The sequence below is a fragment of the Indicator indicator genome, chromosome 30, assembly GCF_027791375.1.
Source record: "Indicator indicator isolate 239-I01 chromosome 30, UM_Iind_1.1, whole genome shotgun sequence".
Classification (NCBI taxonomy): domain Eukaryota; kingdom Metazoa; phylum Chordata; class Aves; order Piciformes; family Indicatoridae; genus Indicator; species Indicator indicator.
Window position 1 is genome coordinate 5,892,089 of NC_072039.1, and position 18,429 is coordinate 5,910,517.

Sequence of the window (18,429 nt, forward strand, 5' to 3'; positions counted from 1 at the left end):
GGTCTCCTCACCCTGAAATCAATTCTAGCTACCAGAGAAGTGGCTGAACCCTTTTGGAGTAGTTGTCAGTGGGTCTGGATTCCCTTCACATCAGGACAGCCAGACTCCTAGCAGCGAGGGGTCCAGGCAAAATTAGCTCTTATGCTGTTGAAAGAAGAGAGGGGAAGGGAAACATGATGCAGGAATAGGGCAGCTCCCTATGGCAGCTATGCTGCCTGTGCCCCTAACTGGCCAATCTCCCCTTCCTCCATACCCTGTCTGCTTGGGAAAAAAAAAAAAAAAAAAAAAAGAAAAGCAAGCGTCAGAAAAATCTGCAAGAGACTTTTGACTTTGGACAAAGTCTAAATGATAAATGCAGGCATCTCAGCAAGAAACAGCTGAAATGCTTCCCTCTTATTAATGTCTAAACACATACCCCCAGCTAGCTCTTCTCAGACGTAGGCTTCTTTTTCAATTAAATAGGCCTCTAGACAGTGCAAATGGTCAATGTTTAATGCATTAATGAAATGGGCTTTCGAGTTGAAAATAAGCCCTGCTTCCTGACAAATTCTGGTGCTCTTAATCTTCAGAGGAAATTGAGATGGAAATGTAAGCAGCTACGCTACCTCGCTCTTGACAGAGCCGGCGAACAGATGCGAAACCCTGCAGCAACTCAACATCAGTCCAGCAAGGAGCTACGAAGCAGAAGGCAAAAGCTGCACAAAGGGGGATTCTGTGGTGAGGAAATAGCTGTGGCGTGAAGTAGTGTAATGAAATTCTTTGACACAGAAGGCATGTTAAATATTTGATGCACAAAGGAGACAGATAACATGTAAGCAAAGCTTTCCAATATACAGGATGTTGTCTTCCAATGGTTACTATAATGATCACACAAGTTTGCAAGTTAAAAATGCCTTGCTTATTAATTAAAATTAAGACTAAACCTATTTTTTTTTAATGTTGGTTTGTTTTTTTATGTGTTTTGTTGGTTTTTGTTGTTTTTTTTTGTCTTTTTGTCTGTGAAAGTGACTGCAGCCTATCTATACCCTGGGTGTTGAATATGAAGATTTCGACTATCGGTTGGTTCAGGTGCTCGGTTCATGGGAGGCCGATGGACTTTTCCCAGCACGGCCATGCTCTGATCTCTGAAGCAGGACTGCTGGAAGTCCCCACTTAGGTAATCCATGGTCTGCATCACATTATTCTGGCTGGATGGACCAGCTCCAGCTCTGTAATGAGTTCCTCCTGCACAATCTAGTGGTGCTCCTGCTGGCTGTCCCCCATGGAAAGGCATGGCGAGGTCCTGGGACCCAGAGCTGTCACTGTTGGGTGTGGGCAGAATGTTATTCCAGATGGGCTGGAAATAGTGCCCGTTGGTGTATGGCAAGGGTCCCTGCAAACCATTCACGGGTGGAGAAGGTGTGGGTTTCTCGATGGGGGGCTTCAAGCTGAAGGACTGGCCCATGCACAGTTCTTGAGGGTAGTTTGAAGTTTTGCCAGAAAAATTCTGCCCTGCAATCTCTCTCTGAGGGTGCTTCCCTGCAAGTCCAGCAGGCCCAGCAGCATCCCCACACATCTGCTGCAGATGTGCGAGCTGGTGCTGGTTCCAGGCGACCGGTTTGATTTCGTTCTGGTAGGCAGGTGGCACCCTGTTGATATTCACCATGGGCACATTAACAGAGGCAGAAGGAATAGCAGCAGCATGGTCGACAGGGTTTACTACACAGGAAGGCATGGGTGTAGGGACATTGTGAGTAGATACCCTGGTACTTGCATTGATAAGCAGGTTACGACTTATAGGGCTGGGGTTTGCAATCTGTCCCTCGCACACTGAGGTAGTGCTAATGCCAGCTCTGGCCTGGCAGAACTGGTTAATCTGGTGCACAATGCTGCTCAGGTCTGGTGGCTGGTTCTGCTGCAGGGTGGCAGCCATAGAGAGGGGAATGGTTGAGGTAGACACGGTCACATTCGGCGGCGCGTCTGCATCCGGCATCTTTCTGCTTCCATGTAAACCTGGCTGCAGCAAAGGATTCGGGGGGTGCTGCAGAGTCTGGTGTGCCATGGTCTGAGGATGCTGCAAGCCCTGCGGCTGCTGCATATTCTGAGGGTGCGGCAGCGCCTGCGGCTGCGGTATCCCCTGAGGGTGTGGTAAGCTTTGTGGCTGTGGGATCCCCTGAGGGTGCTGCAGAGTCTGTGGCTGTGGGATGCTCTGGGGGTGCGGCAAAGTCTGTGCATGCTGGAGAGCCTGCTGGCGAGCAAGCGCCTGGGGGTGGGTTAAAGTGCTAGGTGCAACGTACGGCGTGGCAGGGGGGTTCATCATCGCCTCTGGCAGCAGGCGTGCGCGCGTCCCGTCAAAGTCCTTGACAATTCCTTTCGCTGGGGATTTGACTATCGCCAGCAGGCCTGTCTTGGTGGTGGCCTGGGATGGGTAGGGACTGTACCTCTGGCCCGAAGTATCAAGTCCGTTCACAGTACGGCGAATGTGTTTCCTCTGGGGAACCTTGACGCTGTTTGGGAAAATCTTTATAGTCAGTGGATTGTTGGCGACCTTCTTAGCATAAGCATCCAATTCTGCTGGGGTAGGATACTGTGCAGATCTCATTTTCTGTGTAGTGTCCCCTGTGGAGAAAGGAAATTTGTCAGTGTGGATTCTGGTAAGCAAAGGGATCAACCTCAGGGCAAGACAGCTGCACAACAAGGGTAGAAAAATCTCCGAGGAATCAAGAAGCAAGAACTTCATCTTCCCAGACCAGTGGATGGTGTACCAGGTACCTCATTCCCTTTATTACCTGGTGACCAACACAACCCCCAGTTCAGCTTAAGGCAAGACCTGCCCAGGGAAGCAAATGAAAGCAGTGTTTTCATCAGAGGATGTTTATAGTTGGACAGAAATAAGTAACACACTAAAAACATTGGATTGTCTCCAGCTTGGAATATTTCTTACAGTGGTGGTGGGATAGTTTCTATTCTCTTAATTTAAGGCTGCCTCCCCAAGGCTCCTCAAGTAATTCTCAGTAGCTTCAGTGTGCAACTCAGAAAGTTATGAATTAAACGTTAAACCTGTGTGATGCTGAACCATACTGCAATGGGCAGACCCTGGCTGGACGCCAGGCGCCCTCCAAAACAGCTCTATCACTCCCCTCCTCCACTGGACAGAGGATAGAGAACAGAATGGAAAGTTCACAGGTCAAGATAAGGATGAGGAAATTACTCACCGTCACAGGCAAAACAGGCTTGACTTGGAGAAATTACTTTCATTTATTACAAGCCAGGGTAGGATAACAAGAAACAACACTAAACCTTAAACCCCTTCCTCCCAGCCTTTCCTTCTTTCAGGGCTCAATTTCACTCTCACTTCTTCACCTCTTCCCCACAAGTGGCACAGAGTGACAGGGAATGGATGTGATACTCAGTTCACCCCACGCTGCCTGTCTCTCCTTCCTCCTCAGGCAGAAGGACTCCTCACTCTCCTCCCCTGATCCAGCATCTTCCCACAGGAGACAGTCCTCCATGAAATTCTCCAGCCTGAGTCCTTCCTACTGGGTGCAGCTCTTCACAAGCTGCTCCAGCATGGTTCCCTTCCATGGGGTCACAAGTCCTGCCAGCAAACCCACTCAAGCATGGGCTCCCCTTTTCATGGGTCCACAGGTTCTGCCAGAAGCCTTCTCCAGTGTGGACTTCCCACAGAATCAGAGTATTCTTCAAACATCCCCCTGCTCTGGCATGGGGTTCTCCACAGGCTGCAGGGGTACAGCCTGCCTCACCATAGACTTCACCAGAGTCTGCTGGGGAATCTCTGCTCTGGTGCCTGGAGCACCACCTCCTCCTCCACTGGCCTTGGTGTCTGCTGAGTTGTTTGTCTCATGTTCTCACTCCTCTCTCCACCTACAGTTGTGCAGGTTTTTTCCCCTCCTTCTTAAATGTGTTCTCCCAGAGGTGCTGACACCGTCACTGAGGTCTTGGCCAGCAGCAGGTCTGTCTCGGAGCGAGCTGACATTAGCTCTATTAGACATAAGGAAAGCTTCTAGAGGCTTCTCTCAAAAGCCACCCCTGTGGGCCTCCCCCCCTTTGATTACCCAAACCTTGCCACACAAACCCAATGCACACATGAAGCACTTCAGCTCAAGCCTCCATTTACATCAGAGTTCTTTTCTGGATGCTGACATCTGAGAGCACTTTGAGTGTTTTTTTGTCCATTAGGAAGCCCTTGTCAGTCCAAGTTCAGCAAATGGAAGGAGGCTACAGGCACATTATTTTATGGCTTGCAATTATTTTTTCAGCTGAGTTTTCAGTGTGGCACCTTGCTAAAGACAGCATCCTTGTATCACACAGGAAAATTACCTGATTACCTCGTAAGATTAAAAAAAAAAAAAAAAAAACACTTCCCAGACAGAGAAAAGACTTCTGGAGACAGGGGTATGGTTTCACTTGCTCCCATTTACTGAATACTTACCTGGACCACAACCTCAAACTGCTTCTGCAAAAACCTTCAGAAATCTAGGGAAATGCTTGTGCCTCTCTTGCTATAATCCTATTCCACACAATGAGTTAGGCAGTTCCCCTGCCACAGCTTTGCTGCCTAACTCCTACATGAGTGCTGCTTTAGAAGTGATTTTATAATCTTCAAATATCGGCTTGAGGCTTTGGCAATCCGATTTTCCTTTTGCTTGATTCTCCCACCTCACACCCCTTTGCAAACAGTTCACTGGGGAAAATCTGCCCATCTTTTTCCTAAACTTTTTAGCATCCCTGAAAAGTTTATCAAATTTACATCATCTGTTGCTGGGCTGAGAGAAGTGGAAATGTGGCAGCCAGCTCCTCCAAAGCCCAAGACCACCCCAGCCCCACATCTGGCCCTCTGACACAAGGACATCTAATGCTCCAGCAAAGAGCTTGATGCTCCCAAGTAAAAACCTCTGATTCTTTTAAAGCAAATTGCCTCTGAAAGTCTCCTGAACATGAGAAGCAGCCATCTCTCTCTCTACATCCTACAGCTTCCAGTCTTCCCAGGTGAGGTAGAGTAGCACCGCTCTAAAAGCACTCACTTTCAGAAAGCACAGGGTTTGAAAATAGGATGGATACCAAAAGAAAGGATAATAATTATAGAAATATTGAAAGAACCTTTTGTGAAATAAGAAGCTTGGCAAGCAGGTTGGCTGGCATCTCTAGCACAGCATGTGCCACAGCAGTGGTTATACTCTTACTCCCCATGCTGCCCAAACATGGCCACATACCACCCTTTCTCTTAATCAAAGAAAATGCTCATTTGACACTAACCTCAATATTCTCCCTGTGCATATCCCTGCACCTGCCACTGCAGGCAAGTGGTTCCTATCTATCCTTTTGAGCAAGCTACTATGCTCTTACCACAGAGAAGAACGTCAATAGCCAAGGCCTTTGTAAACTCCCAACCTTTTAGTACTGCCCATGCTCAGAAGTTCTGTTTCTTCCCCAAGAGATGACCCTTAGAAACTCACCTTGAATCAGAGGAACCATCAACAATGAACAAAAGAACCCACACCTGTCTGTAGTATGGTTTATGTTATGCTTATAGCCATTGTCACATAAAGCTTTTCTTTTCAGATGAAAAATCATGTACACATTTTAAAGACACCTTTACCATCAAAATTTTCCATCCTGGTTTACATTTCCATAGGCATATCAGCTAACTGGGTGGAAAATATAACCACTGAACAGATACACTAAACAGTCTTTTACCCAAGCATCTACTTCTGTGTTATATGAGATTTTGATGGAAACTTTTACAAAGCAGCTAAAGCACTGGAGTTTGAACAGGCTGTGGCTATCAGTTATAACACATCTGCAACTCCAAATCTGGAAGAACTCCTTCCTCTGATGAGAGAAAACAACCCTTCAGTACAGCTTAAATGATGCACCAATTTCAAGCTTGGCATCCTATCAAATGGCAAACCATCTTTTAAATCCCTTGGGCAGGATCTTCTGAAACCAACCACCATTGCAAACAGCATCTGTTTTGCATGCACCAGGATTATGCTCCTTTACTATGGTCTACCTTAGCCATTCTACTCAGGCCTGAAGGTAATGTATTTTTTACTGCCCCGATGTGCTGCTTAAAATGTGCTTTGCTAGTAGTTCCATAGGCAACTGTAATAATTAAGGCAGCAAAAAATTAGGAGAAAGGCATTATGGGGCAAGCAAGAGTGACTATCCCATACAAATACCTCACAAACCAGGAAAAAAAACAATAGTTCTGGTACCTAAGTGAAGAGAAAAGCAGCTAGAATAGACTGAAAGCAAATGCTGGTGTTAGAACATGTTCATCATTTGTGTGCAAGAATTCTAGATCTGGCCATCAGACAAAGAGGTGGATGGCAGATGAAAGAGCCATGTTAAGAAAACAATGAGATGAGCTTCACAAAGCTACCTAATAGTAAATGCGAGGCAGAGTACTATTGAAAGGTAATTATTTCATGTTTACTATAAGGTAAAGCTGTGCATATGAGCAATTATCCCCAAAAATTGGTGGGCTGCAAGTTCACGCTCCTGCTAATCGCGTGGCAACCAATTCCTCTGGTCGCATTCTGGTGTGCGTCTCACCGCCGGAGCTGTTTTTATCATCAAATGAGATCATTCTCTGTCTCACCTCAGCACCACTGCACCGTCTTTCCAGTGCGTTTCACGGGAAGGCTTTAAAGCCCCACTGATTTTAAAACTGCCTATGGTTAGATTTTCATTAACATTAAACAAAGCGCAAAGAGGCCTTCAGGATTGCAGCCCTAATGAGAGCATCCGCATTGGGATGAGTGAAAAACAGCTGTGCCCATCTTCTGCAGAAAAAAACTCAACTGCAGCAGTTTCTCTGCAGACTTTACAGAAAGAGCTCTCACCCCTAGAAGGGACTCGAGTTCAACAATGACCCCAAATTCAGTCCCAACCTGCTCTTCTTTATTTGTCCTTCTTGTCCCTCCAGTAAGCATCTTTCACCTTGACTTTAAAGCACTGCCACAAAAATTCACCCCTTGTGGCACTGTTGCTCCATCCAACAGTGGCTGCGGACACTGCCCAAACAGTCTTGTCTCAAGTATCCCAACTGACTGGTCAGGTTTATATACCGGAGTCATTGGGAGGAAGAAAAGAATATCCATATGCAGTCAGTGACAAATCCCGTGTGTGAAGAAGGATGAATTTCAGGGTTAGCCTTTCCTGTGCTGCAGGCTGGAATCCAAAGAAAAATACTGAAACCAGAAGTCCCGTAGTGATCAGCTTCTGAAGGAAAAAAATATGTGCATACTAATCTACAAAATTCCTACTGCACAGACTACCCTTCAGAAAAAAGCCTCTTATTTGAAAGAGAATAAAGAAAAAAAAAAAGGAAGATAATTGAGCTAATGTGGATTTTAAAGCATTAACAAAAACTCTGATCCAGAAAGCGACACTTAAAAATTATTAATACAAACACTGTTAGTCTGAATAAAAGCTATCATGTGGAGTTCTGTGCCTTTGATAAGAGCAGCAGCACTATTATTAAAGCCTGCTTCCAACCCCCCATCAAAAGTCACAAGTCACTGTTCATTAAAAATGCTCATTAACTCAGCTTTCCCTTGGCCAGGGGCGAGACTACTTGTGCATATACAGTATGGAAAGCAATGCACCAATTAATCTTACACACATCTGCAGCAGGGGTGAGCGAGGGCTGCACGAGCAGTTTCATTTTCCATATAAATCAGAGCAAACTGGAACAGCTGAGCATTACCACTGCCAGCCAGTGCCTGCCAGCTACTTTACGTCCTAAATTCCTTTAAACACAGTACCTGGAGCTCTTCACTAAGCAGGATACAGCAACACTTTCAGCACAGGGATAAGCAGTTCTCAGAAACAGGATCAGGTACCGTCAGATTCAGGAACTGCCCACATACCAGCATGCTGCCTCATAAACATGCAAGGAACAAATACCTGATTTGTGCACAGCTACCCTCATATGAACCTCAACAATTTGCTTTCAGAACTAAGCTTTCCCATTCACTGAAGACACTTCACGTAATGCAAGGACCTCAGTGCTTTCTCACCACAGCTGCCTACCTTTCAAATGAGCATGTGTTAGTCAGCAAAGCTTGAACTGGAAATGGGAAAGAGAAAGGAGGGGAATGCCCAGTTTCAAGTCAAGTCATCTGAGGAAGTCCTTTGGTGAGAAAAACTTTTTACTATTGCTGTTAAAGTTAGCAAGCCCATGAAGCCCATTGCTGCACAAGTCGCATGGGGGAGCACATGTGTGTATGCAAACAGCATCATTTGCTTCTGGTAGGACCAGGGCTTTGAGCAGCCTTAATTGCAAAACTATCTTACCTATTTTCAGTAGCATCACAAGCCTTAGCATCTTAACAACGTAGCCAACCCGTAGCCAACATTTCAAATACAAAATGCAGGTCACAGCCCTAAGAGCCAAGTACAGAAACCTTACACAGAAACCTTGATCGTTCAGCTGAAGTTTCAGGAATGCCAATGTGCAGCTCCAGTGATAAAAAGGAGAGACAGAGTACGATTTAAAAAATTATCTAGCCAGTCAATTACATTCCCAAGCATAAGTGGCTCTTAAAACACGAGTACAACTACCAAAAAAGTGAATGAAGTTATCAAAAAAGAATTATCAGAGTACTCTGCAGATGTATTTTCAGAGGCATCAAAGAGACGTCAGAAAGAAGACAGAAACTTTGAACTTTAATAATTTGGTCTAGATCACTAAATGTTTGCAATATATGCCCCAGGTATGTGGAACAACAGAGCTGCTGACCTCAAAAGGTTTGCTTTAGCAACTTCTATGGGTGTCTACAAGTAATTAAATGAATGGAAGTGAAAGAGTCAGGAAAAAGTGTTAGAAGCAAGTCAGCTGGCACATTTTTAGCACACAATGTTTTCAGCATAGAGGCACAAATCTGACAGAAACCTCACTTGCATTTCATCTTGCTGTGGTTAAAATTAACCTTTATAAAGCCGGGAAGTGGGGGAGAGAATTTGCTGTGCACACGTGAACCTCCACAGAGATTTCTCAGAGCCATTACTGATGGATGATGCCTTGAAGGCACAACAAAAGAAAGAGTCTAACATTAAATAGTTTTTCCACCTTATCCTAAATGTTTGTGTCACAGCTGTACCAGAGCCAGATTTAACAGTTAACCACATCCTGCAGACAAAACGTCACTCACATTTCTGAAGTCCAGTGTTCATCTGCGTGTAAGAAAGAAGCTGAAAGGAGAGGTCACCTGGTCCTGGCAGACAGGCCAGCATGGCAGACAGGCACTAACACAACATGGGGCATTCACTCCTCTGCACACTGCAACAACAGAGAGACAATTCAAAGTTATAATACAAGGAGGAACAGAGAAAAGAAAGCGGCAGAGAGCCAGCACTGGGAGAAGACCTGACCAAGCACAGATGCACAGCTGCTGCTCTGGCCCTCACTGCACCTTGGAACAGCAACGGAAATACTTCAAGAAGTGGGTCAGCAGCAGGCTTAAAACTGACCCGGTCGTCTCGCTGTCCTCTGCTGCTTGACATGCAGAGGATAACCCATAACTCTGTCCTCAGATTTCAAAAGGGGTTGTTATGACTGGTAAAGAAACCACCAGCGTTCATTTTACTATATATTGCAATGTGCTGGCTATCTACCAGGTATGGCCAGAGCACGGCCTCTGGAGAAATCCTGTCAACTGCTCTCTTATGTTTAATAAAAAGGCATGGCATGCAGAAATGGAAGGCAAAGTATGCAGCACTCTGCCTCGTGGCAAGATTAAGCTGCATGCTACAGCTTGTAATTTCTGCGGTCCATTAGACTGAAAGATGAATGGCTACAACTTCCCTCATGTCAGAGGAGACTCGCTAACCTGCTTGGCTCTGGGTTAGACAAACAACAAGACGTGTCTCCTGCACAATGGAGATGCAGAGGTGCCACCAGCCTCTATTGTGGGGTTCAGCATTTAGGACATCAAACCTTGAAACGAATGCAGGGAGCACTAAAGCTCTTTACATCCAAACACTGCACAGCTACCCTCAAATCTCATCATGGCATGTGAAGGGGGTTCCCAGCAGCAAAGTTAATGCAGGCTCAAAGTCCCCCAACCACTACTAGCATGACAGAGAGAAATCTGAGATGGAATAAGGTCTCTAGAGGGCTCCCAATGCAAGCCCCTGCTCAAATCCCCTCTGCCACAGCTTCTGGGACAAGCCACAGCCAGCCATAAGCACTTCAGAAAGCTCTAGGAAACAAAGTGTCTGAACCAAGCTGGAGAAGGCAGCTGACTTCTCCTTGCCCAGCTCTCCACAAGATTAGAGCTGCTATACTATGGAGTGCTTTAGCCAAAACACCTAAGTAGCAGCTACAACGGCCTTGGGGCTTGTGTGTGACCCCCAAAATACGGGAAGAGTTGAAGGCTTCAAACGTTATAGACTGATTTAACTTCAGTCATTGTTTCACAACCTCCAATAAAAACAGAGATCAGAAGAGGTGAAGCAGAAAGCTCAAGGCCGACATGAGAAGCCATGGCTGCAGGAACCCTGCTGAGGCCACTTCTGAAAAAGTCACACTGCTGAGGACTGCACAGGAAATGTGAATGAAACCTTTGGATGACACCTGACACGGCAACGCTGTGTCCTGGATAGCGGCACTGCTGCCTTCATGCTCCAGAAAGCTCTGAAAGCCGATTTCTCTGCAGGGACGTTTTAAAGACATTAATTTGAAACCTAACCTCAGACCATCGTCACAAGTCAGATTGCCCAAGGAATATCTGCACCACTACAGTGAACAAGCGTGGACTTAAACCTTTCCACAGCACAGCAATCACTGGGCAGAATTAGCTCCTTGTTTGCATGCATCTCTGTGGTTCAACACACTAGGGCTGATTAAACCAACGGCCAAGAATATTCATACAAATACTAATTTAAAAAAAAACTTCTTCATCTTCACTGTGTGAGTGCCCTCAAAAGCTGAGTGTTGCTGAGCGAGCTCATTAAGTGCCACTGTGACTAACAATTAAAAATAGTTGTGGGAACTGAATGTCAGCTTGACAACTCCATGCTATTGCCCATTCATCCTACCAACAGTGACAGTGCCAGGAGAAACACTCATACCAAGCTAGAGGGTCTACAATGCAACTACCAAAAGAGGTTTACATCATTCTCCATGTCAGCCCTAGGAGACAGTGATGATCTGCACTACCAGAAGTTCAAGACATGTATTTGCAAAACCTTGTAAAATAAATCTAAACTCTGGTTTTGTTCTTGCCCTCTGTAGGAGGTGGAGTTCTTGGGAGTCTTTCAGAAAGGAGTTCAGAAATGATGACTGAAGAGCTGTCACATCCAGAACTTAAAGGAATTGTTTTAGGAACTGAAAAGTTGCTTGACCTTTAAAGAGGATTTTCATTTGTGAACATAAGCATGCAATGTTCAGTGAAACTTTGCAAACAGCCTGTGGGCAGCAGTTTCTTGCCCAAATTATGCCCAGCAAGACCAAAAAGACAAAACAAGAATCCAGTTGCTTTTAATCAGAAGGCAAAACCACTGTGAGTTGCCAGAGCTTTACCTGAGTAAGCAACATAAACACTCACAGTCAGCAAGAAAAACAGTAATTGTATTCTCCTTTTTTCCTCATTTCATCAACTTCAGAAGACTGGCAAAAACAAGACCTATTTCTCAGTGAAAAGCAGACAAACAAAATTAAGAGCCCTCACTGCAGTCAGAAAAATCATCAGATCACACACCATTCCCATGTTCACCTACTTTTTACTCTAGTAATGTCTGATGCCAGCCCAAGATTAGTTCCCACCCTTGTGTGCCCAAAGGAGCTCAGTGGCCAAAACATTACTTAAGTGATGGCAAATTTGTGTGCAGCCCCAAGAGAGAGAAAAGGGCTCAGCATTGAGCTCAGCATGCTCAGGAGCATGTCTGACAGCAAGATACACAGAGGATTTGCTCACCTGCCTTGTCATTAACGGTCATTATAGCCTGAACGCTGCGACTGCCGGAGTAAGCCTCTTGCTGAAGTGCCACAGCGAGGCTCAGCAATAAACAGGATAATGGCACATTAGGAGAGAGAACAAGTGATTAAGAGCAGTCACAGCATTCAACTCGGAATAGCCAGGCTCCAGCCACAGACAGCAGCATTTCTTTGAAGGTCAAAACAGGTATTTACAGAAGCTTTAGCTCCAATACAGAGAGAGATGTTTTCGAGAGGGCTAGAAAGGCAAGATCTTCCTGCAGGCAGATAATCATTTTAGGCAATGCCAAAGGTTCATAAAAGGCTGGGGTGGCATAAAATAATTCCTTTAGCTTGATTTGCAATAACCAAATTGATGCCATCTAGGTCACTACTGAACATTAAAAAAGGAAATTCAGACTTCTGTAGAATTGCTGACCATAACGCCATTGCTGGATTACATATCATAATTAAAATCCTACTCCACTTTTTCTTCTCTACGAAATTAATAGTTTCCTGAAATTGAGACCCCAGTATTTGCAAACAAACCCATTTGAAATATATCTGCAAATAAATCTGTTCATTTCTTCTGTTAGAAATTAATTAACATTTATTCCCTCTCAGATACTCAGCATCTGACTACTGCTTTCTGACCTGATTCTTCTTTGGCATGAGCCAACACAAACAACACCAACCCAGCTAAAATGAACTGAAATCCTCCTATGGACTGCATCTGGGACTGGGGTGGGCATTAATGGCTGACTCAAGCTGCTGTCATGCTGGGGCTCAGGTCAGCAGCACAGGGTCCTGACACAAAGGCAGCTGGGCACAGCATCCTCTCCTGTGCTCTGCTTTAGTGCTTCTAATTAGTCCAGAGCAAGAGATAAACAGAACTTGGCACATCAAGACTCCTCACCAGCAGACTTGGCTCCATAGCAGCAACTTGTGTGGGCACCAGCACCTGCACAGCTACCCATAGGGCTGCTGGCCCAGCCCCTCTGAGGATGGGCAGCATGTTACTGGGGGAACTGGAACAGACACAGGCAATGAGAAACAGAGGGTTTTTTTTGCCCTGTAACAGGCTCAGTAACACTGTCTAAATAAGTCAGCTGCAAACTGGAGAGCAAACTGACGAGGAGGCTTTGACACCTGGACAGCTGTAAAAGCCTTTAAGTTTTTAAATTGTATTCTAAACTGATCCTGTATACTGCCAAACACAGCACAGAGAGCTTTGTCTTGAAAATACATATAAAAAGATAAAGTACATTCCTAAAGGAAAACAAACTTTAGACTGGAATAAATAAATAAATACCTCCCTTTGAAGTCATTTTAATCTAATCTGGCTGCAGGATATAATCTTAACAGCACACGTACTGCAAGATGCTCTAGGAAACAGTCAGCAGGTTTAGACACATGAACAGATTTTTCTTTTTCATCCCCCCCCCCCCCCAGTTTATTAATAATTAAATCAAAGCATGTTCAGCTTAAGAGGGATTTGCAGTGCTTGGGATTTGGGGGTAACTGTCACATCCGCTACAATGACTGTTACGTTCAGCCTTACCTGCACATCAGGGTGGTTTTTGGTCCAGGCAGCAGTGTCCCCTGCACTGATTTTTCTGATTAAGTTCTGCCACCACCAAGGCTCACTGGTGGAAGGTAGGACAGAAGAACTCACCTTCACTCATTACCCTGGAAACACCTTCCCTGTGGAGCTAAGAATGACTTCCAGTAAAACTTATGATATTGCCTTTGCAGACTAAAAAGACATATATTTTCTGGCTGATATTCAAAGGCTGACCCAGACTTGGCGCTCCTCAGGCTAGGGGGTATTTTTTATGAGCTAGAGTAAAACCTGGGTGTAAAGCAACTCAGTACTACTAGGAAATTTCTAATATTGTAACAGAGCTTTATCTTTATATAAGCAGACCACATATACAGAGTTATTGCCAAGCTTTTAAATACACCAGTCTCTGAAGCTCCCAAGAGACCTTACACAGTAAGCACACAAAGGAAACACTCCCCACAAACTATCCCTGGCCACTGAAATATGGGAAACTGAGCTGGGTTCAGACAAAAGCAAGCTGGTGAAGTCTAAAGTTAGGTCCTGAAAGTAAACATGCATGTTTGAAATTCCATGAAATTCCACGATTAACTGCAGGCTTGTTCACAAAGCCTGGGGCCAAGAGGAAGCAGGAGCATCCACCCACATACAAAAGAAAAGCTCCAAACTATTCCAAGTTTCCAGCACCCTGGGGTCCCGTGAGCCGTGCACGGATTGTTAAGCGCTTGTGGCTGACTGCTGCGCTTCACTTCTCCTCCCTATTCACCAGGGAGCCCCCATGAAGTTCCAGAACCACTGATGGGATTTATGGCAACCCCCAAGCGCACGCTGCACATTCCAACTTCAGCATATATAAATGCTGCAAACAAAACCAAAAACTAACTCGGGTTGTGAAGTTTCTCTGGTACAAATGTCTGTAAGAGCTTGCCAGGAAACATAATTGAATCCGGGCCAATTTTCATGCTCCAAGGGAAACTCAGTGTCTCATTTACCCCCTGGCAGGCTGCTCGAGACCAAATGAGGCTCATTCTTTTTCCCTCTCCTAGAGTAAACGAAAATCTAGGGGTTTCAGAAATTTGTTTGTGTCAACTGCAGAGGCTGAACCTCCACCACCAATCTCCATGTTCAATATGACTCCTTGCAGGCAGCCATGCCTCGCTTGACAGCATCTAGACTGATCCTGCAGGCTTCCTGCCTTTTTTCTCCAGCCCTAAAACTTCCCTTTATTCTTTGGTGCTTACCAGAATGGCCCTTTCCCAGGGCTGCTGAAGAGCCAGAGATAAATCTTACTGTTTCCTGGAACAAAATTTCCAGACTAGCAGTGTATTCATCACTGGCCGGTAGCGCATCCTCTTAATGTTGTATAAGTGGAAAACTGCAAAATAACATGGAGGGGGGCGGTGTCTCTGAAATGGCAATAAATCACACCAGCACCGAGTGGACTTGGGGATAAATAAATAGGAAGAGTGAACAATAGGAAGTCGCCTTTTTGTAACAAGCAGAGTGCACAGTCAGCATCTGCCAGCACAGGATCTTTTGGCTTTCCACGTTCAGGTGGACCTTTTGTAGAGCCCCACAACAGTTTCAATCAAAATCAATTTTTGCTTCTTGCAGTTTAATTAACTATGATTTTTGCTTGTAAACCATTTCACCTTTTATGGTGACCTCCATTTAGAATGTTACTGAGGCAACCAAATTAAATAGCTGGAAGGGAAAGGCAGAGAGAATTTAAATGTACATGGGGGTGCTTTGGGAGAGGCGAGGCACCTGCTGCAGCACAGCTCTGCTCCTCTCCCAGAGCTGGGATGGCAACACTCAACAAGGAACAAAATTAAGAAGCTTTGGGGTAGCAGGACTTAAACTGTTCATATCACACTCCTCATGCCCTAGGGCCACCACTAAAGGCTTCTAGGCATGCAATCTTGAACAGGATGTAGTGCAGTAAGAAATGCCAAGGCAGCAGCTCTCAGCTCTGGGTACTGCCACGTGTGACAGCAGCTCCATCCAATTTGCTCTTCAGATAAAGCAGCAGCAAGCTCAAGGTTATGATCTTAGAGTTTAAAAAGCCTTTTTTTAGGTCAGCCCCAAGAGATTGTTTTAAAACACAGTACTATGCATCTGCTGAAGAGTAGAACAGTTGGCTTTAATTGTAAGATGGATTTTTACATAGCTTCTGACCTTTCATCTAATTGAGGCCTAAAGAAGAAAAAAGAAAGAGGAAAAGCTATACGTCACTTCAGTTATTAAAATCCATCAAGCTCAGGCTTTAGCCTTGGGATAACCACAGCCAAAAATTGACTTGCAAGTAATTATCACTGCTATCTGCAATAAAAGTTAATTGGACATAATTGAACTAAAGTCCTAATCTGAATGAAGCTGTTGCTGGCAAGAAGCCTGCTCCTGCCTGCACTCTGCAAATGAAACTGCTCGCAGTAAAATGGACAAACACAAGGCCGGTCACACAGTCCAGATTCTGCAAGCAGCTCCTCAGCCAGGCCAAGATAAAGGCATTAAGAGGACCTGTCCTCACCAAACACACCCTTCAACACTACCCAAACACAGCCAAGGTGTAGACCTTCAAAAACAAGTTTCAGTTTTACTGACCTCTCAATGACACCGACTGAAACATAAGATTCATGTCACAAGATGCCAGTTTCATCAGCCCCCAAAAGCTGCACGCACCAGTACAAATAAGGCACTTTCTGAGCAGGTTGAGACACCAACTCAAAAGGTTTTCAGTGCTGACAATCCACCACCTTCAAGCAGTTCAATAGCTGTTCCTGTTGTAGGACCAGCTTCTTTCATCTCTGCAGCAGAGCAGACAATTAGCTGCTTTTTGTGCTCAGCTCATGCAGGTGGTTGGGGGAAAGGAGTGTTAAAACTAAATTCCTGCTGATACATCCATTTATATTTTGCATTTTTGTTAACTAACAGACCAGAAAGCGTCCATCATCCCCAAACTACTTTAGAACTTCCTCCCAATTTTAATTATTAACACTCTGCCCTTCACCAAAGCATATCAAAGCACTTAACAAACATCACTGAAGCCACATAACCACTCTCAAAACGGGCAAAAATTGCAGATGACTCCTTTTATAATGGCTTCAGGCTTTTTGACCAGATTTATGTTAGGAGACAGGTCTCCTGATTATGGGCTAGCCTATGACAGAAGAGACTGAGGGAAGTATCTGGCTCACCACAGGTTCCTGATGCAATTTTGGATGAAGCATTTAATTGCCCAGTGCCGCGGTCGCTCCGTCTTAAAAGGACAGTAGTGGGTGACAGGTTCCTACCACTGAAGAAGACTGAAGATAAATGAAACTGCAGAGCATTCAATACCACCTTGACATTTCATGTCTGGCTTACAAGGTCATGGTCCAGGCAGTCTCCCTGGGAGAACTGGAAGCAGACCACCCTTCCCTCAGTGTCATTTGCTCACCGCTGCTCCTCCACATTTTCATGGCTCAGAACAGAACTTTGTAGCTCAAGATAGCTTGCAACAGAGAACCAGTGACATCGATTCCATTTCATGACCCAAATCAGTGGCTTATTTTACTTTGCTCCAAGCCCTCACCTCTTTTTGGGCCTATTTTTAGATTTAACTCTGTATTCTGCAGCATGGCAGGGAGCTGACAGACAGCACAGTCGTAAGTAGGTCTTGCCAAGTGTTGTGGACCACTTCTGAGGCAAAGAGAAGATGGAGAAAAGACAAGTCGGGACGATTATAGGGCCTGGCCAAAGCTTCAAAGGAGCATTTCTGGCTGTGCTTGAAACACGTACACTAGTGGTCAGTTATGAGACAGATGAGATGCTACTTTTACCATGGGAACATATGCAATAAATAGGAAAATGGACTTGCCTGAAGTCAGAAGTGATTTGAATAACTTTGTATCTGCCTCCTCTGAATTTTCACTACACTAAAGCACTCTGACCTTTAATTAATTTTCTTTCTCCTTTTATATGGTAACTTCCAACTCCAAAATTTTAATGCTTTACTGGGATGAAGAAACAGTCTGGGATGTACCTTAGTTATGTTTCACAGTGTCTACACCTCCACAGTCATTTCAGAGAGGGAGAAAAGGCAGCTGTAGCAGTTAAGAGCAGAAACCAGGTAAAAACAGCATTGTCAGCAAAATCCTAACTTGCTCAGGATGTTAGGCTAAAATTTTTATTTTCAAAATGCAAAACAGACTCCACTACCCACCACTGCAACAGTCACAGAAGATGCTGTTTTCTTCAACAAGATATCAAGAGGTGCAAACAAACATTCCTTCCTCCAAAGAATACACTATCCTCAGGGCAAACTTAAACCCACTTTCTTCCTACACGCCTGAGCAGCACTTATAAAATCACAGCAGCTACTATAAAATAGAGAACAGACTTACAGAGATGAGTGTGCATGTTCTCATGTGAACATGATGGTATTAAGGTTAGCTGAGATGACTTCCATCCAAAGCAAACCCAGATCAGCCCAGCGACTAACACACTACAGGATGCTGCGAACACATACCCCGACGGAGGCACCATGCATTCCCACCAACTGACGTTCTCCATCCTCACACGCAACTTCCTTCTGCCTTCAAGTGATAAGAAACCAAAATACACATTGACCCCTTTCCCACAGCAGAGTCTGCAGTTATAACCTCAACATCTGCAGCAGAAACATGCACCTTGTCAGTGCTATGTGCAGTTTTCCTATATATTTGACATCTGGGAGAAGCATGACGTTGCAGTTCTGGGGTATACCTCACCACAAAGGGCATGTAAGAGCTGTGAGCTTCCTCATGTAACTCTTATCCAGAATTCCTTCTTCTTGACTTTCTTGCCTTCCTGAATCTGAAAAGGAAGCTTAAGTATAGTAAGCAGTTGCCTAGGGAAAGGAAACATGAAACAGTTCCCTCTCCAGTGGCTGCTTTGCACAGATCACCATTATCTTCTCTCA

General features: G+C 44.9%; 1 protein-coding gene across 1 annotated transcript; it reads right to left on the reverse strand.

The window, feature by feature from the left end:
* Nucleotides 1–310: 310 nt before the first annotated feature.
* On the reverse strand, nt 311–9,243 carry FAM222B (family with sequence similarity 222 member B). Its single transcript, XM_054394247.1, has 2 exons — nt 9,162–9,243; nt 311–2,598 (listed from the first exon to the last, which is right to left on the reverse strand). The coding sequence occupies exons 1-2, from the start codon at nt 9,241–9,243 to the stop codon at nt 1,016–1,018; spliced, it is 1,665 nt and encodes a 554-aa protein (XP_054250222.1). The 3' UTR covers nt 311–1,015.
* Between the last annotated feature and the right edge of the window lie 9,186 nt (nt 9,244–18,429).

What these genes read in the sequence shown, in the direction of transcription:
- FAM222B (XM_054394247.1), bottom strand. Translation starts at nt 9,243, where the DNA reads ATGCTGGCCTGTCTGCCAGGACCAGGTGACCTCTCCTTTCAGCTTCTT. An exon ending in GAACACTGGACTTCAGAAAT is followed by an intron (nt 2,599 to 9,161) that starts GTGAGTGACGTT and finishes CTTTCTCCACAG; the next exon opens with GGGACACTACACAGAAAATG.